The 16,882-nt window shown below is 46.4% G+C and overlaps 1 protein-coding gene across 3 annotated transcripts in view; it reads right to left on the reverse strand.

Moving 5' to 3' along the window:
* GBE1 (1,4-alpha-glucan branching enzyme 1) overlaps window positions 1-16,882 on the reverse strand; it is a 1,374,432-nt gene that overhangs the window by 235,400 nt on the left and 1,122,150 nt on the right. For all 3 annotated transcript variants that reach the window (XM_069636445.1, XM_069636447.1, XM_069636446.1), the window contains exon 13: window positions 8,390-8,574. In XM_069636445.1, coding sequence (XP_069492546.1) covers window positions 8,390-8,574 — 185 coding nt within the window. The remainder of the gene's footprint in view (window positions 1-8,389; window positions 8,575-16,882) is intronic.

Consider the following 16,882-nt stretch of genomic DNA (forward strand, 5'->3'; position numbering starts at 1 on the left):
CGATGTACTGGAGCCGCTGAGTTGGCGTCAAGTGGGACTTCTTGAAGCTGAGGGAGAAGCCCAGCTTGTGGAGGGAGTGGCAGGTGACGGACAGATGATCCAGGACTTGCTCGGGAGAGCACGCCCTGGTCAACCAATCGTACAGGTAGGGGTAGACGTGAATCCCCCTTTCCTGAGATGCGCTGCCAACACTACCATGAGCTGGGTGAAGACCCTCGGGGTGGAGGTCAATCCGAACGGCAGGACCCGAAACTGAAAGTGCGAATCACCAACCGCAAACCTCAGGTACTTCTTGTGCTTTGGATGGATCGCCACATGAAAATAAGCGTCCTTGAGCTCAAGAGGCACCAACCAGTCCTGAAGTTGAAGGGCCTGGAGGACTTGAGAAAGAGTAACCATCTTTAACTTGTCCGTCCAGGATGGGTCTCAATCCCCTGTCTTTCTTTGAAATCAAAAAATAAGGGGAAAACCATCCCTTGTTCCTCTCCACTACAGGCACCAGTTCTATGGCACCTTTCTCCAGCAGGGCTTGAATTTCCTGCGCAAGGAGCAGATCCAGACTCATCAAAGCGATTCCCTGGTGGATTGTCGTGAGGCCTCTGCCGAAAGGGAAGACAGTAACGGTGGGTTATGATCTCCAGAACCCACACATCTGAAGTAATGGCACGCCATTCTACAAGATGCTGCGCCAGCCTTCCCCTAACCGGCAAACCATGGGACATGGCCTCATGACTGAGCTGAAGCGGCTGCGGCGTTGCCTGAGGGCAAAGAGGCAACTGCCTGGGTGGCCTTGGCACCTCGAGTACCTTGTTTTCCACCTCTGGCACTCCTACGGTGGCCCTTTTGACTAGCAGCTCCTCTCGCTTTACTAAAGGATGAGTAATAACGAAAGGAACCTCCCCTCCATTGCTGTCCCCTGGATGAAAAGGCAGAGGTTGTCGAACTGCAGCACTCAACGACTTAGCTGCAGCTTTTGAGGTCTGCAACCTCTCAAGGCTCTCGTCAGCCTTGCTGCCAAAAAGATGTACACCATCAAAGGGCATGTTGAGGAGCTGGGCTTGCACATCAGGAGCAAACCCCGACTTCCGCAACCACGCAAACCTGCGTATTACGGTGCTCGCCGCCATGGACCGGCTGACGCAATCTGCCATGTCCAGACCCGACTGAACGGCCTCACACATGGCATCCTTGCCATCCTGTATCATAGCAAGAAAACCATCCCTTTCATTCCCTTCGGGAATATGTTCCAGCCGCTAACGAAACACAGTTCCACAGAGTGTGCGTGAAACGTGACAAGACACATACAGAGTTGGCTGCCTGAAGAGCCATACCCCCTGAATAAAACACTTTCTTCGCCCAACCATCAAAACGCTTGTCTCTATCCGGAGGGATGGTAGGATACAACACCTGCTTTGCAGGGGCCGTAGCCGCCTGCACCACCAAACTCTCCGGAGTGGGATGCGTGGTCAAGTAGCAGGGGTCGGTACTGGCTGGGCGGTATTTTCACGGCAAAGACTTGCCCACTGCTGAGAGACTCTCCGGAGCAGTCCAAGCCACCGCCACCCTTCTTTGCAGAGCCATGTGGAATGGCAGTACCGGGTTAGTTGGTGGACCTTGGTCTAGGATATCCGTCAGGTTATCCTGCAGAAAATCCCCTGGTGGAGCAGATCATCCCAAGTACTCGGTGACCCTCGACATCAGGCACCGGTACGAAGACTCGGCATGGGTGCCAGGCTCAGGCCTACAGAACTCCACCTCTGGAGAAGTGTCCAGACCACTGGCGTCGTGCAGTGACTGACGCAGGTCTTCAATCTGGCTATGACCAGAGATAATCTCGTCTGGCACCAAATCAGGAACCAACCCCTCTTCAGAACCCTCATCCACCTCCGAAATATAATCCAGAAGGTGGAAAGTGGGCACATAATGGGGAACAAAGACATGTCTGGCCTTGGCCAGAGCCTTTCTAGGGGATTCCACCGTGCCACTGGGTACCTCTGACAAAACAGCCTCGAAAGGCGTTGAGAATCGGTGGGGATGTTGAGCGCGGCGCCGACAGCATTGACGGCTTCGACACAGGCCTCGAGGGTGGAACCCCGAGCGTGTCCGTCGACAGCCTGGGCGCCGATGGCATTGACGACTTCCTCGGAGGCGGAGCCTCGAGAGAGTCCCTCGACGACCTCGGCGCCACAGGCGTCAACGTCTTCTTCGAAGACTCCACAGGTGCACACGGTCTTGAGCGCGTCGAGGACCGGGACCTGGCATGACTAGAATGATTCCCCTTGTCCGAGCGGGACCTTTCCCGCGAATTGTGGCGACCACCCGAGGCCGAAGGCGTACGAGCGGCGTCTCTAGTATGGTCACGCCTGACCCCACTCAGAGGCGCGGACGGACCGTGCCCTGCGATTCAAGAATCGCCAACATTTTCTTACCAAAGGAAGCCCATTCCTCCGGAGTCGCATGCTTGGTGGGACAAGCAGCCCACCAATGGGCGGAGTCCTCGGACGAGGAAGGAGACCAATGACGGCGCTTCCGTGAGTACCTCGAAGAGGCAGAGGAGTAGTGGGACCCACTCCGGGACCGAGACCCCCTAGACTTACGACTATGCGGAGAGTCGCCCCTCAAATCGTCTGTCGAAAGCCCAGTGGACCTCGACTTCACTTCCGGGGCTTGGACACCCTACTGACCGACAGCTTCTTCTTACGCTCCCGCAAGGCCTTGGGCGTAAGCGACTGGCAGTCGACTCAATCATCCACGTCGTGAGCCTCCCCGAGACACCAGAGGCAGGTGTCGTGCGAGTCCGTCACCGACATCTTGGACCCGCAGTCCCCACACTTCTTGAAGCCCGGACGCGGGGTGGAAGAAGAGGAAGACATCCCGATAAACTTCACAAACTAACAGGTTCGAAGAACCGAAAGAACAAACTCCAAAGAGTCGAGGCGCCCCGAGATCTCCGAAGCGAACACGTTTGTGGAAAAAACAGAACTGAGGCTACGGGCGTCGTGCGTCCTACTTATAACATCTGGTGACATTGGTCGTCGGAAGAGGTCCTCGAGGACGACGACGCAGAAAGATTTTCCGAAGCAGCACAGCTGTGGTGATTAACTGTCATAGATAAGGAATACGTCGGAGGACCCAATACCCTCGAAACATTCCTTAATGTGACTGGACAGCGACATGCAGAACACCTCTCTACCGTGTAAGTCTTCTACAGAGTTCAAGGGGAAAGGGCGTGTTATGAAGAACAGGCCACCCAATGATGGTTGGCGCCTAAAGACTCAAAGCAACACACGCGGGTAACCGTGGCTGCAAAATTCCTGTGGCAAGAAGCGCAGGTCGAAAACCTGATTGCGCACATCATAAAACCTGACTGGTGTTGGCAGGGGCGAAATGATGAATATTAGTTGACCGGTGAAACAATTGCACATTAAAAATATTGCATGCACTGTTCAAGCATCCAGACCCACCTGAGCAGAAAAAATAACTGATGGGTGTTGCTGGTAGGCAGAGTCAGTGCGGCTAGCCACACCCACGCTGTGGAGCCTACCGTGCAAACGTCATTCCGTAAAGTGTTCCGGTCCCGTCCCCATAAAATGGGCGCCCATAAGTATGTAGGAAAGGGGACTGGACGTGAGGGTAGGTCAGTGATGTGAACTGAGTGATAAGATTAAAGACCCACTCAGTTCTGCTTCAACCTATCAAGATTCCAAGCCTAGTACTGAATAAGCTTCTGAGGGAAATTGTGGGTCCAGTCAAATGCCTAGAACCAGGGAAATTCTATACACTGCTTTGATTAATTATACCTCGAAATAGGAAGAGTGGGGTTTAGTTCTAGAAAGTGTCACTATGTGGAAAGTGATCAAATGTCCCCACTATTTTAGAAAGGGAAGGAATTCCAGAAAGCCTTATAACAGATAATGGGGGACAGCTCGTTTATGAAGAAACTTAAGGCTGTACAAAGGTGTTTCATGCAATGATATTTTAGAAATGTTTACATTATACAGTCACGAACAGCCTGGTTGAGAGAATTGCTTATAAAAGGCAGCATACAATTGGCAATAGCAAGTCGTCTTCCGTGTAGGGAGGTACTTAAGAAAACTTTTAAAGCCTAGAGATTAACCACACATTCCACCACCTATGTGGAACTGTTCATTCTTACGAGAGGCAGGGCCACATGCAGTCACTTGAACCCCTAATGAGTGAGAAAAGAAGAAGCCAAGAATGCTGACATGGAAGCTATTCTGAAAAGAATCAAACCTAGACCATGCAATCTATAAACATTATTATGACAACAGAATTGCAATTATGCTGGTCAATATTGAAGCATGGGAGTGGAGAATCTAGGTGCCTTATCAAGTGCTAAAAGGGCCATCAGGGTTTTGACCAACACTGTGTGACAAGTTCCAACAAAACCAGTGTAACACTGGTGAATAGTGAAATGTGGTCCTTAAAGGATGTGATGAAAGTAAGGGGTGATCAGTACTCAAACCCAGTGTGAGGGTGAATGATTGTATCCCAAACCTGTGCTGACTGGAAAGAAATCTGGAATTTCTTCTCTTGAGGACAATGCACTTGAAAGTCCTACATTAAATCAGCTGAACGAACCAGGGAAAATAACATGGATTCCGAATGTCAGACTATGGGGCTCCTTAGTTTCCCCAATCTGGAAACAATTCTGGTAAAATTGCATGCAATTCCGACACCACCATTGTTTCTAGGCCAGGGAAACACAAGTTTGCCAGTCGGGGCCACAGATCTACCTCCAGGCCTGACCTGCCAGTAGATCCGGCCCCCATAGTAAATAAAATCACGCAATTACCTGCATGGATTCCCATGGGGAGATACCGACATTCCTGCCGCCCTTAATATCCCGGTAATACCGGGATAATGGACGGCGGCAATGCTAATTCCATTTTGGTGGCATCCCGCTGGAATTACCGGCGGGAAAGCACCAAACTCGGAATGAGGCCCTGTGTTTGCTAATGTGCCATACCCTTTCTTCTACTCAACCTTTTTCACCCAACCTTACCCTCCTTCCTTATCTTCATTAATATGTTCCCTACAGTGAGATGTAGTTTACTGCTGGCCGGATCCTGGAGGTAGATTCACCAGCAGCCAATGAGGGTTTTGTTCCAGAACCTGACCAGCAAGAAAAAGCTGTTTACCTATGAATAGAGGGATCATTAATTGTGCACAATACCGATACCTCACCAGTGGGTTCCTTTGATTTATGCTTGAACTTAACTCCCACTTCCTGTTCCTTTTAAGAAATCACTACAGCAAGACATCCAAGCACGCACACAAAGAAATCCCCCCACAACACGCCAAAAGACAAGAGGGTGGATGATGGCTGTCCACAAAATCCCCAGCATGACGAAAGATGACAAATAAAGACAAAGCATATGGATGCTGGACGTGTAACCAGATGAGGTTGGCAATAATATCCAAGAACATAAAACAATGGGAACTGTAGAACATACCAACTAGCTGTACCATGTCAGAAATAGACGCAGAATTAGAGGCAAAAAATAATAAAAATTTTGAAATAGAGCAGTAGTCACAAAGATGATCTAGGAGAGTATTCAGAATGTAGATCAACGATAGAAAACAAGGAAAGAAAACAGAATCTATAACTATGCTCTGTACCAACAGTAAGATGGCGCCACACATAATAGGTATGCACCTCCATGGTTTATTCAGCACCAATAGTAAGAACACAACCAAGTCCCCAGGAGCAGGATAGCATACCTCTAACACTCTCCAGGTGACACAGATGGAACCCTCAAAGCTGACCACATCACAAGGTTCCGCTGCTCCCATTGTAACTCCCAGGGAAAACAAAGGGTCTCCCTGCTCGATTGCCATGTGGGGGACCCTTCAAATAAACGGAAGAAGAACATTAAAAGCAGCATGAATGGAACTCTGTGCTGTTGGATAATGTCCAACCATCACACCGAGGGTTATGTATGGTGCTCCACGCCATAATAAAAATCCATGCCTTAATAAAAATAAAAAAATTAAAAAACTGTTTCATCCTGCCGGTTGTACGTCATGGCACCCAGCTGCACCAGTGTTCACTGCTGTGGCCTGGCTCGGTGCTTGTGCTCACTAGGGTAACAGGCAGTAGCCATCTAAACTGCTGCCCACCCAGACGGCTCCTGATTACACAGCACTCCCTGTCAAGGAAGGCGGCCCGGCCCCATTACCTCACAGGGCCGCTGGTGGTAGACACAGCCATGGTCAGAGGACTCCGTGGGGCCTCTCATGATGTTTCAATCAATGCCGGGATGTCCCTGGTATGCACATCTCTGCTAGGACTCCATAAAAGGACCTCCCCCATTCTGTCTCCCAAGTAAGGATTTTTGTATGTTGCTTTGTTAATATAAAGTGCACTTTAGAAGCACTGTTTTTAAAATATTTTAAATTACTTTTTAGTTTTTACTGCAGCTGCTTACAAACAGTATTGTTGTATGGTGTGAAAACTGCTTGTGTACTGGGGTTGAAGTGAAGATCTATATAGTCCAAACACTAAAAAGAATTGTCCACCAGCATTCCTCTACCTTTCCTTTTCTGCTGTATCTTTCCTCTAACCAATTGTTTCATCCTAGGCGACTTGGGGGGAATCCTTCTACCTATTGCTTTCTTGACCCCATCATTTTGCTACAGCGGCACACCCTGGGTGATTTAGACACTCAGGTAAGTGGGAATTGACAGACAGGTAAGAAGTGGGTTAAGTATTTAAGTAAGAAAAAGTGTTTGGCTGTGCCCGCCTACACCAGTTCTCCCACCAAATGCGTTAGGTCCATTTGCCCGCTACACCATGCTTGAAGGTTGGCATAGGAACACCACCTATACGCTGAAGTAGGACATATAACATGGCCAATATAACAGACTCCGATGAAGAGACCCAGATTGCAGCACAACAGTTAAGAAGCACTGGCACCTACTAATTCTGGGTTTATGTAGCTGCAAGTCAGCCAGCCGCAGTATGGGAACACACTCTGCAGAGGTGGCAGTCAGAACACCTCAAGGAATCCACTATGTGCATTGAAAAGAAGGAGGTGCACGCTTTGGTGCTGGTGACTTACCACATCCTGTATAGGGGTGTAACGGTATACAGTTATATATACAGTGAATAGCTTAATTGAACTATAATAACTGTCACATTTTTTATACCGGTATACCGTTTTAGGGCATGCAGCTATTAAGTGAGCTTTTCAATCTGATTTGGAAAGGCTGCAGTAAGCAAGTGCTGCGCATTGTGGATCTTGTACTGTGGGATTTGGTGTTTGGCAAACAAGAGCATATGAAAAGTGAGGCCACATTAATAAATGCAGCTTTGATGTGGTGACCGCTCTTTCTCTGGGATCAGTAGAGTCGGGTTAAAGATCAGCCGATTTGTAGTTTTCCCACCAATTTGAAAGATGGGGAACTACACATCCCAGAATTCAAAGGGGGGAATGAACTGGATGCCCTTCTGATGCATGTCCACAAAAAAATAGCTCTGTAGACTGTATGAACAATGGGCCTATCAAGGCTTTGTGCTAGTATATAAACTGCCCCCCCCACTGTCCTCCGTGTAGATTTACACATTGGCACTTGAGTTGTTGCTTCACTTGATCCTTCACCTGCCGTCTGCATATGGCACTGGACTCAAGCAGGCAGGACAGATACATTCAATTTGGAGGATCAGCTAAAAATGTGCAGAGACAATTTTCAAAATGCTGACAATTTAGGACCTTTAAGAAAATATTTGTTAAGATTAGTAAACTCCACCTGCTATACCGCGATAACCATGATATACCGTCATTTGGCAAGAAGGTTATCATACCGCCATAAAACCAATACCGTGACACCCCTAATTCGTGAATAGGTCAGACTGAGATGTTAACACTCTAGCGGGCTATAATCAGTATAACTAGTTGGGACACTATTCATGCTGAATCTGTGGGGAACTGTCAAGGTCACCTTTCAGAGCACAATACTATCAGACTTCCGAACCGTGTTCTGTGTACAAAGGACTCTGCACAAGCCCATTTACTTAATACAATTCCTGCAACAATAACATTAAATACCCCCTCTATAAGTAAGACTAGATGGAAAGTTGATTCCAGAAGGGTCAACACAGCTGTTCACTCACTCCTCAGTTTAAAGAGCAGGTGGGAAAGGCAGGCAAGGATGCATAACCTCTGTCGCGGTGCATTATTACGATATTCTGATACAGAAATTTCAGTGTAACATTTTGCATTTTTTAAACAAATTTAGAATATTGCATAAAGTAATGTATGCTTAATCAGCTAAAATGCTATGCCTGCGTTCAACAAGGTTCAAATTTCCTGCATGTCCGAAAGCAGTGTCTAGTAAAAAACAATATTAACATGCTGAAGCTTACCGGTGGTGATGCAAGCCATCCGAATTTGTCTTCCAATTTATTCATATCTCTGTCAAAGTCATGGAGGAATTTATAGCGAAGAAGCGGATCAGTAGCTAAATGAAGCTGTCTCCTTGCATAATGGTAACTCTCGTTATTTCCTTTCCTGGGGAAATCCAACCATTCTGGGTGCCCGAATTCATTACCTGCGTTCAAAAACAGTCATTACAACTGCAATTACCACATGGTTCAAAACAGACAAAAATGTAAACTTAATATATATTTTTATATCATTGGACTAATGAGTTAGAAAAACGTTTCAAAGTTTTATATGACAGCATATTTTGTATGTACAAGAGGTAATTGGGTGCTTTTGGCGTGCACAGCAAAAATAAGAAGGTATCTTAAGGATTGACATGACCACAGCTGTATCCAACGTAAGTTAAACATTTGGAATTTTTTTTTTTTTAAAAAATAGACGGTAGAGATTTTATTGTCTAAACTCAAATGATTATGCAGAGACTAACTGCTAGATTAGAGTCATATGACTGTAATTGGAATGTGTAAAACAAATACCCGTAGATTTAAATTGTGAATTAAAACTAGTGGGGAAAAGAAAAACGTTTGCGGACACAGGTTATGCTTCATGACAACAATAGTATGAGTAGTAGAGACATCAATAGACCCGTTACTTCCAAATACACACGCCCACTGTGAGCATTGCGTGGAACATGGGGTAGAACTGAGAGACCCCTTGCTGTGGTGTAGCCAAGAATCAAATTTAGGAGGGGCACAGAGGGGTACAAGACAAAAGTAGGAGGGCCACATATAAAAGTGGGGGGGGCACCTCTGAAAGGTAATGTGTGACATCACAAGCACTCCTGCAGAGTGGCTTTTGTGCACACCAACTACCCACACCCCACTGCACCTCCCCTCCCATCAGAATGCAGGCGTGAAACCATTCAGTGCCTAATGGCCCATCATTCGCAGTTTCTTGAGCTACATTCTGATGGGAGGGGCTGCAAGCTGCTCTGCACACAATGGGGGTCCCTGTGCAGATGCTGGCAGGACACTTGAGAAGTGGCTTGTGCTCATGTTCATACAGATGCAGAATGCATACCAAGATCACTGCTAGCTTTGAGAGAAAAGGAGAGTATTTGCCGCGTGTGATATGCAGACATTTGCCTTAGTGTCACAAATAACACCACGAACAGAGAACACGGTCACTGTTCACCTTAGGTAGGGAGGTATAAGGGGGGCACAGTATTTCAGAGGGGGGGCAGGCCCCTACACGCCCCACCCTAGCGAGGCCACTAAGTCCCTTCAAAAGCACTAACTGCTTTTGTTCAAAAAGTAGCACTTCGTGGATAGCTGCATCTCTATTCTGGCACTGGAGAGGCCGGACGTGTGAGAATGTCAGAGGGAACCTCGGGAAATGAAGTTATCAGCATTAGTTTGCCGATAATGTTTGGCGACAGACTACTTCGGAGTAAATGCGGAAACCTTCAGCCCAATTTATCTTTGTGTCAGTCGGTACGCATCATTGGTCAAACACAAAGAAAAGATATGCATGAAAGCTTATGCTTCCTGTAGTGTACTTCTTTGGAACATTTTACGTCTTTTGCTTTTATTCAGCATTGCCAAAAACGAATGCACAAGACTAAATAGGTGTGAATTTTAATGAGCATAACCAAGAACGCTGTCAGCGACATTTTAAATTACTGCGGTGCAGAGAATTATGTGACCAGCACAACCAAATTATGTCACAGTCCTTGCTGTATTCTGATGTGTGCGGGTAGCCATGCCTGCAGCCAGTGTACACCGGAGTGATCAGTTATACATACGTAGCAGATTGCTTGGATATTTGTTGTGTGTGCCCGATTAGGTATTGGCGTCTTCAGTCGATTCTTGCAGCTGTGATAAACCTGTTAGCAACAGCGACAGTCTATGCTCCAACTTTTTGCATCTAGAAGAGCACAGGTTATACTTCCAGGTTCTTCTAGGCGGATAGCGTGAGAAGTCTAACCCGATATCGAGCACTTACTGAATCTTTTCAATTGTTACCTTTACCAGGGGCAGCCCATCCTATAGTTCATGCATGCGCAATACCCGCCCATCCCTGAAGTCCTTTCACTGCGATTCCGGGCTAGTTCTTGATTGCCTTCCTTGATTAATGCACTAGAAACCCACCTGGCCTTCTGGGGTGAGACATGGCCATGGCACCATTCCTCCCATGACAATTCCCTGCAGTGCATCCCAATCGGTCAGATTGCGATGGTGGTCATTCTATCACAACCACTTTGAGTGCGATTTGCCCGTTTTCCCGTACATGCCAGAAGCAGTGACTAATCAATCCTGTGCAAAAAGATATGAAGGGCTGTGTTTCAGCTGGTGGGGCTTGTGAGAAACCAGGGTCATGATTGGTGTACGATAGTGTGTGGGGACCAAGCCACCACGATAATCAATAGTGTCACTAACTACCCCAGTTAATAACTGTAAAGACTGGAGGGGTATCTGTACTTCTGCCCTCTATATGGCAGAGTAGAGAAACAGAGCACCCCAGCCAAGGTTCTCTATATAGTAGCTTGGATAAGCAAGCAAGGCTTAAGCTCTCAAGAATTGATGCAGGCTGGTATAGTGAGTCCCCAAGCCCCCACAAATGAATGTCCACACACTATGTTATGTGCTAAAACAGTTCTTTATATAAAAATAAGGTTCAGAGATGCATACACAATTAATAACACAATTTGTATTCCGGTAATTTTAATATGGCAAATATATACAATGTCTAGGTGGTACCACACTAGGCATTAGATTCCTTTAAAACGCATCAACTGCTGACAGTTATAATGACATACAAATCATGCAGCAAGGTGTAAAAGCATAGATCATAGAAAGCAAGTTAAGTTAAACAAAGGCAGAATGGTTCTTTTGCTAAGACAATTCTGAGTGGCTAGCCCCCCACCTGGGCAACCTGTAACAAAAGTATTAACAACCCCAGTCCATAAATGCTAAATCAGTCTTGCTTCCTGGTCAAAAAGTTCAATCACCCCAATTTATCCGAGATAGAAGAGTTTCTTCTACAGTTCGTCGACAGATCCCTCGAGGGTGGACTCTTTAAAGCAGGAGCCACAGGGCATCGAGATTCCTTGAAGAAAATTGGAACACTGCCGTCGAGACAGCAGTTTCGATCTTCGCGGTGCTCTTCAACGATCATTCGAGGAAGTCCTGGGAAGATAAGGCGTGCGGTCCACCTCGATGCAAAGTGTTAGGTGCCACAAAGAAGACTCAGTGATGGATGTAGGCCCAGAAGCGGGTGTCAGGAGATGCTTCGGCAGTGCTCTGGCCCATCGGTGCTGCAGCTGCAGCGCGTACCTCGGGAAAACTACAGAGATAGGGACTTGACCACGGGCTGGACTTCAGATCTTCACCCCGCCAGTGTCCTCGGAACATCCTTGTCGGCTTCAGGTGGTGGGAAACCCATCAGCAGACTTTCTGTGGTAGCCGACAACCTCTGCTTTCTCAGGCGGAACAAAGCAGTCAACAGTGATGGCAAGGGAGCCCTTCGTTGAAATGTTCTTAGGCAAGGTGGAGCTTTGCGGCTCCAGTTGCCGAGCAGCATGGCGTCAAGCTATCCCAGCTTCTGTGCGACACAACTGGACTGGCTTCCAGCAGTTACAGACATCATCCTAGCCCTTGTCAACAGCAATTGACTTCGATGGCCTTGATGTCTCAGCGCTTTACTTCAAGATTCTCGGCAGACCCATTCTCCGGGCAACATCCTTTTGGGATTGGCTTCCAGGGTGCTTCGATGAAGAGCAGTAGTTTTGCATGATGGTCCCTCAAAGCTCGGCGAGAGGTTTCCTAGCCAGGTCCTCGACAGACTTGACAGCTTTAGATGTCTAAGGAAATGCAGCAGCAATTCTTCCAGCTGGGCTTCAAGGATGAGCTTTAAGCTTCAGCTACTGAACAAATTGTTAAGTGAGAGGTCCCCAGATATACACATCAGTCCCTCATTCACTCTGCCCGAGCCAGGCTCAGTGGGCCAATCACAGAGCAGGGCATTCATGCAGGCAGGCAGCTAATCAGGCTCACATGCATGCAGGCAACCCACTTCCAACCAGACACCCATAACAAGGGATGTGGATTGGGGCTAGCACCCAGCCTTTCAGCACACCACACTGCATTCATGTTAGTTTCAGGCAGGGCCGTCTCATTCATTGTGTCAAACACACAGAAACCAGACACCCATAACATAGAATGCATATTGGTAACACTACTCACAGGTCCACCTCAGGGTGTACCCACAACATACAGTCACTAGGAAGGCTCCAGCTAGTCTGGCCTGGATTTCCCCACAATAACACATGGTTCTTCCACCCAACAGTCAGTCAGGGGAAGGGACATAGTCAGGGCTTCACAGGACTTTGGGAAAACAAGGTAACAGGCAATAGAAACCAAGAGGCCTCGGGGCCATCTTGCCCTCTATTAGGAATCCACTGATTCAAATGGAAGGGCGTGGGTATCCCAAAACGGATTCATGCATGGAGCCGCCACCAGCCCATACCCTGCTTTGTGGGCAATACACAGGTGCCCAAAAATATACACTAGAGGTACAGGGTTGTACCCTTACCCATGGGTGCTATATGGGTATCCCAAGGGGGTATGTTCACCACAACCAAAAAGAGAAAGAGCTGCACTGCCAGGAGTCCCACTGCTCTTAAATACTGTATTGTAATGTATTTCCCCCCCTTTGCTCCCTCCCTGCCGTGTGGGTGCTTTGAAACAATATTTTCTTATTGTATAAGCACCCAACAAGCAAACAATAAATGCATCAATAAATACCTGTTAAAAAGAAGCAATAGCATAGTCAATAGTTTTGTCTCTTGTAAAAAAAACATTATATAGGCATTTGCCAGGCATTGCCATAATAGGCCATTGCCATAATAGGCTCAACAATTTGCCAACGGTTGCCATCTATGTCTAGTTAGTGCCATAATGCTAGTGTCTTGAACTTGTCCATCCCATGCCTACGGAACAGCCTATAGTTCTCAATTTGCTGATGCTCATTTTTAGCTAGGCATCACGCCTAATGCTGGTACAAAGGAAGTTAGTGGTCGAGGCACACATGACAACACTGGTGTCAGTTATACAAGTCGCACTCGCAGAGAATGATCATAAAACCTTGCAAGTAACTATAAAGAGGATTATGTAAAAAAAAGCTGAAACGGGTAAAGATAAAGATGTTTTTTTTATTGTTATTTTAGCTTAGTAACTTAAACAAGTTAAAACGAAGCCAACAACACTAGTACTGTAGTGTGTTTACCCAACATATTAAGTAGAGGACCAGGGAAAGTGGAGGCCAGCAGGATGAGTCCCTAAAAATCTCTTTGGCTATTAAGGGCAGCAATAATGGAGGTAGGCAGTGATTGAAACATTCTATTAGATGTCATGGACACAGAACTGGAGTAAAGCATCTGAGAACCAATTTACAGAACAAAGACAGGCTGGAATGCAGACTCTGAACCATAGGAAATTGCAGGGGAGCAGAAGGGCAGAATCAAGAATTCAGGGAACACCCCGAGGAGCAAACAAAAACGGGTGTCTTCAAGAGTGAAGCATATTGTAATAGTGAGGGAGAATCAGGATGCTAGGAGGCTGAAAAACTAGAGCATGATTGAAAAAGCTAGAATGTCCACTAATAGGAGCTAAAATGCACAACCACAAGACAGGAATTTATAGAGCGCATGCAGGGGCGGCTTGTTCATAATGGGCGAGGGGGCATCAACTCACCGGGTCTTGGCCGCCTCTGGCCCATTATGGAGGATAGAAACAAAAGTGAGACTGATTACCCCTCTTTACACTACTTTGCAATAGAACACCGTTTGTACATTAACACGTGGTAAAATTAACCCATATTCCACATAAAGGATGTGGTGGAGTACACACTAAACTTCTGTAAAAAACATGACTTATTGAATTCTCATTCTATTACATAAAACAAACTTCTTAACAGACATCAAGGACACAGTTTGACATCATATTTTGGTCATAGTTGACACTTATAAAAAAACAAAAAATGGTGCAACATCACAACACTTGGAAAACACAGGGAAAATGATTTTAACAATACTAAGTGAATCACAAGAAATACTATACAACAACTTAATTAACAATTACAAAGAAAAAGAAGAACCCTAAATTATTTTCTGTGGGTATCTTGGACAGTCGACATGTTTCGGCCTGCTTAAATATTTTAGACACTATCCCTAGTGTCTTTTAGCTCAACAATTAAAGGCCATCTTCAGGACGCTGATTTCTTCACAATCACAAGATAATTCTTTTTTCCCCCGGTGAATGTTCGTAAGAGAATAATTTTTATCACAAACAGTATTCTATTGGCAAAGTAGCGTAAAGAGGGGTAATCAGTCTCACTTTTGTTTCTATCCTTTATATTAGTTCGCTCCGAGCACTGATCCCCCATTAAAAAATTGGGAACTTACCCTAGTAAGGTAAAACCATTATGGAGGAGCCAGCCCAGTGAAACACTGAGCGCTCCCTCAGCTTTTTTTCAGCTGAGGGAGCACTCTGAACTGTCAAAGGGAAACATTGTTTCCCTTTGAAAGTTTAGTTCCCTGGCCGTGCAAACTCAATGAGCCATACAAAGCTGGGGGCGTTTTTCTCCTGAGCCTTGCATAGCTCATTGGAAAAGCTGCCTGGGGAACTGCATGTCTGTATGTGCAAAGCATGCTTGCTCCTGCGCCTCCTCGCACAGTGAGCAGGCTGCAGAGGGGCGTCTTGTCCCCATGCTAATGCCCCTGCACGCATGTGCAGGAACCGGGAAGCGTCTTGATTCCTGTTCATGCTAGCAGGGGCTGGAGAGGAAAGACCTGCTGCAAAAGGTACGTTTGTTTATGTTCATGTATTTTTTTTTATTTCAAATTATGTGCATGGATGCGGGCATGCTTATGTTAAGTGAACGTACGATGATGGATGCTGGTGAGAATCAGAGCGTGCTTGACGTGCGTTTTTTGTATAAATGTGTGTGTATGTTCATTTATTTATTAAATATGTGTATGGATGCGTGTGTTATGAGTGCATGATGGGTGCTTGTGTGAATTGTGTGTGTGTGTGTGTGCTGGTCTGAGCTCATTTTGGAGAGCGGGGGAAGATTTGCATAAGGCATTTTAAACATGCCTTTGTTGCCAGTTCCCCTTCCCACTGGCCAAAATCAGCTCTCCTTCTGAGGTGCTGTGGGGACCACGGGACAGGGATGGAATTTCTTTACTGGACATCTATGATAGAGGTCTAGTCAAAAGTACCATAGCTGCCCTCCTGGGGCTCCAGCACCTCGCATACACACAATCACATTTCTCGTGTGTATGTGAGTCAATGGAGCCCAGGGGGCAGGCATGGCATTTCTTTACTAGGTATGCCCAGTAAAGAATGCCAGCCATGTCTGCTGGGATTCCTAGCGCCTCACATGCTAGGTGAAGCCTGACCCATAAGCTCCCCAGTGCCTTGCATGTAGACACAATGGATGATCTGTGCATGTGAGGCACTGGAGGGCAATGAGGGAAGGAATGACATTATTAATGGGCTTCTAATAGATGCCCAGTAAAAAATAACATGACTGGGCCTCCCCAGTACCTCACACACACAACGCGTGCCTGTGAGGTGATCTGGGCTTGAGGGGCGGGCATGGTAATTTTTGCTGGGCATGTATGTCCAGTAAAAAATCCCATGGCTGTACACTGGGACCCCAGCCCCCGACAGGCATCTGCCCCTTGGGGCCCCCCAGCACCATACAATCACATTCATCATTAATGTGATTATGTCGCAGTGCAAGGTGCTGATGCACCATGGTGCATTCATGGCATTTTATACTGGCATGGTTGATAAAGCAAGCACGATAAGTTATGTAGCTAGACTGGCACTTTTATGTTTCCAGTCTAGCCATTTCTTATTGTGGTATGACATTGGGCAGCTTTGATAAAACACGCATGAGAAGTGCTATTATGTAGCACGACTGGCATTTTAGGGCAGCCAGTTTGGACATGTATTAATACATTGGTTTGCATTTTTAAAAATGGTAAAGCCAACTGGAATATGTTCTTGGGTGGGGATACTGCCATATATGGGCAGAACAAACATGGACATACTTTCTTATAGTATCACTATTGGCATTATGCACGAAGCATACGAGTTCTTGTATGGGAATAATAGGGTATAATGGAGCAGTCAGCATGGAAATGTATCAGCACAACCAGTGTAAAAATGTTTTATACTGTTGCATATTGTGGCAAAAGGCATCATGACAATGTGTTGGAGAAATGCTCCTTTGCACTGTTGGTGACTTGCATCTATTGGATGTTTTCACGAGTTACCCAACAAAACCAATTGCAAACTGTTTGGCTTTTCATCCAATTTTTCTAAAAAGTGCTTTAAAATGCACCATTTTAACCCATTATTTAATAATTCTTGGGCGGCAACCTCACCCGAACTTCCCTTTTT

Source organism: Ambystoma mexicanum, chromosome 7p (genome assembly GCF_040938575.1).
Source record: "Ambystoma mexicanum isolate Mex_15411 chromosome 7p, UKY_AmexF1_1, whole genome shotgun sequence".
NCBI classification, from domain to species: Eukaryota; Metazoa; Chordata; class Amphibia; order Caudata; family Ambystomatidae; genus Ambystoma; species Ambystoma mexicanum.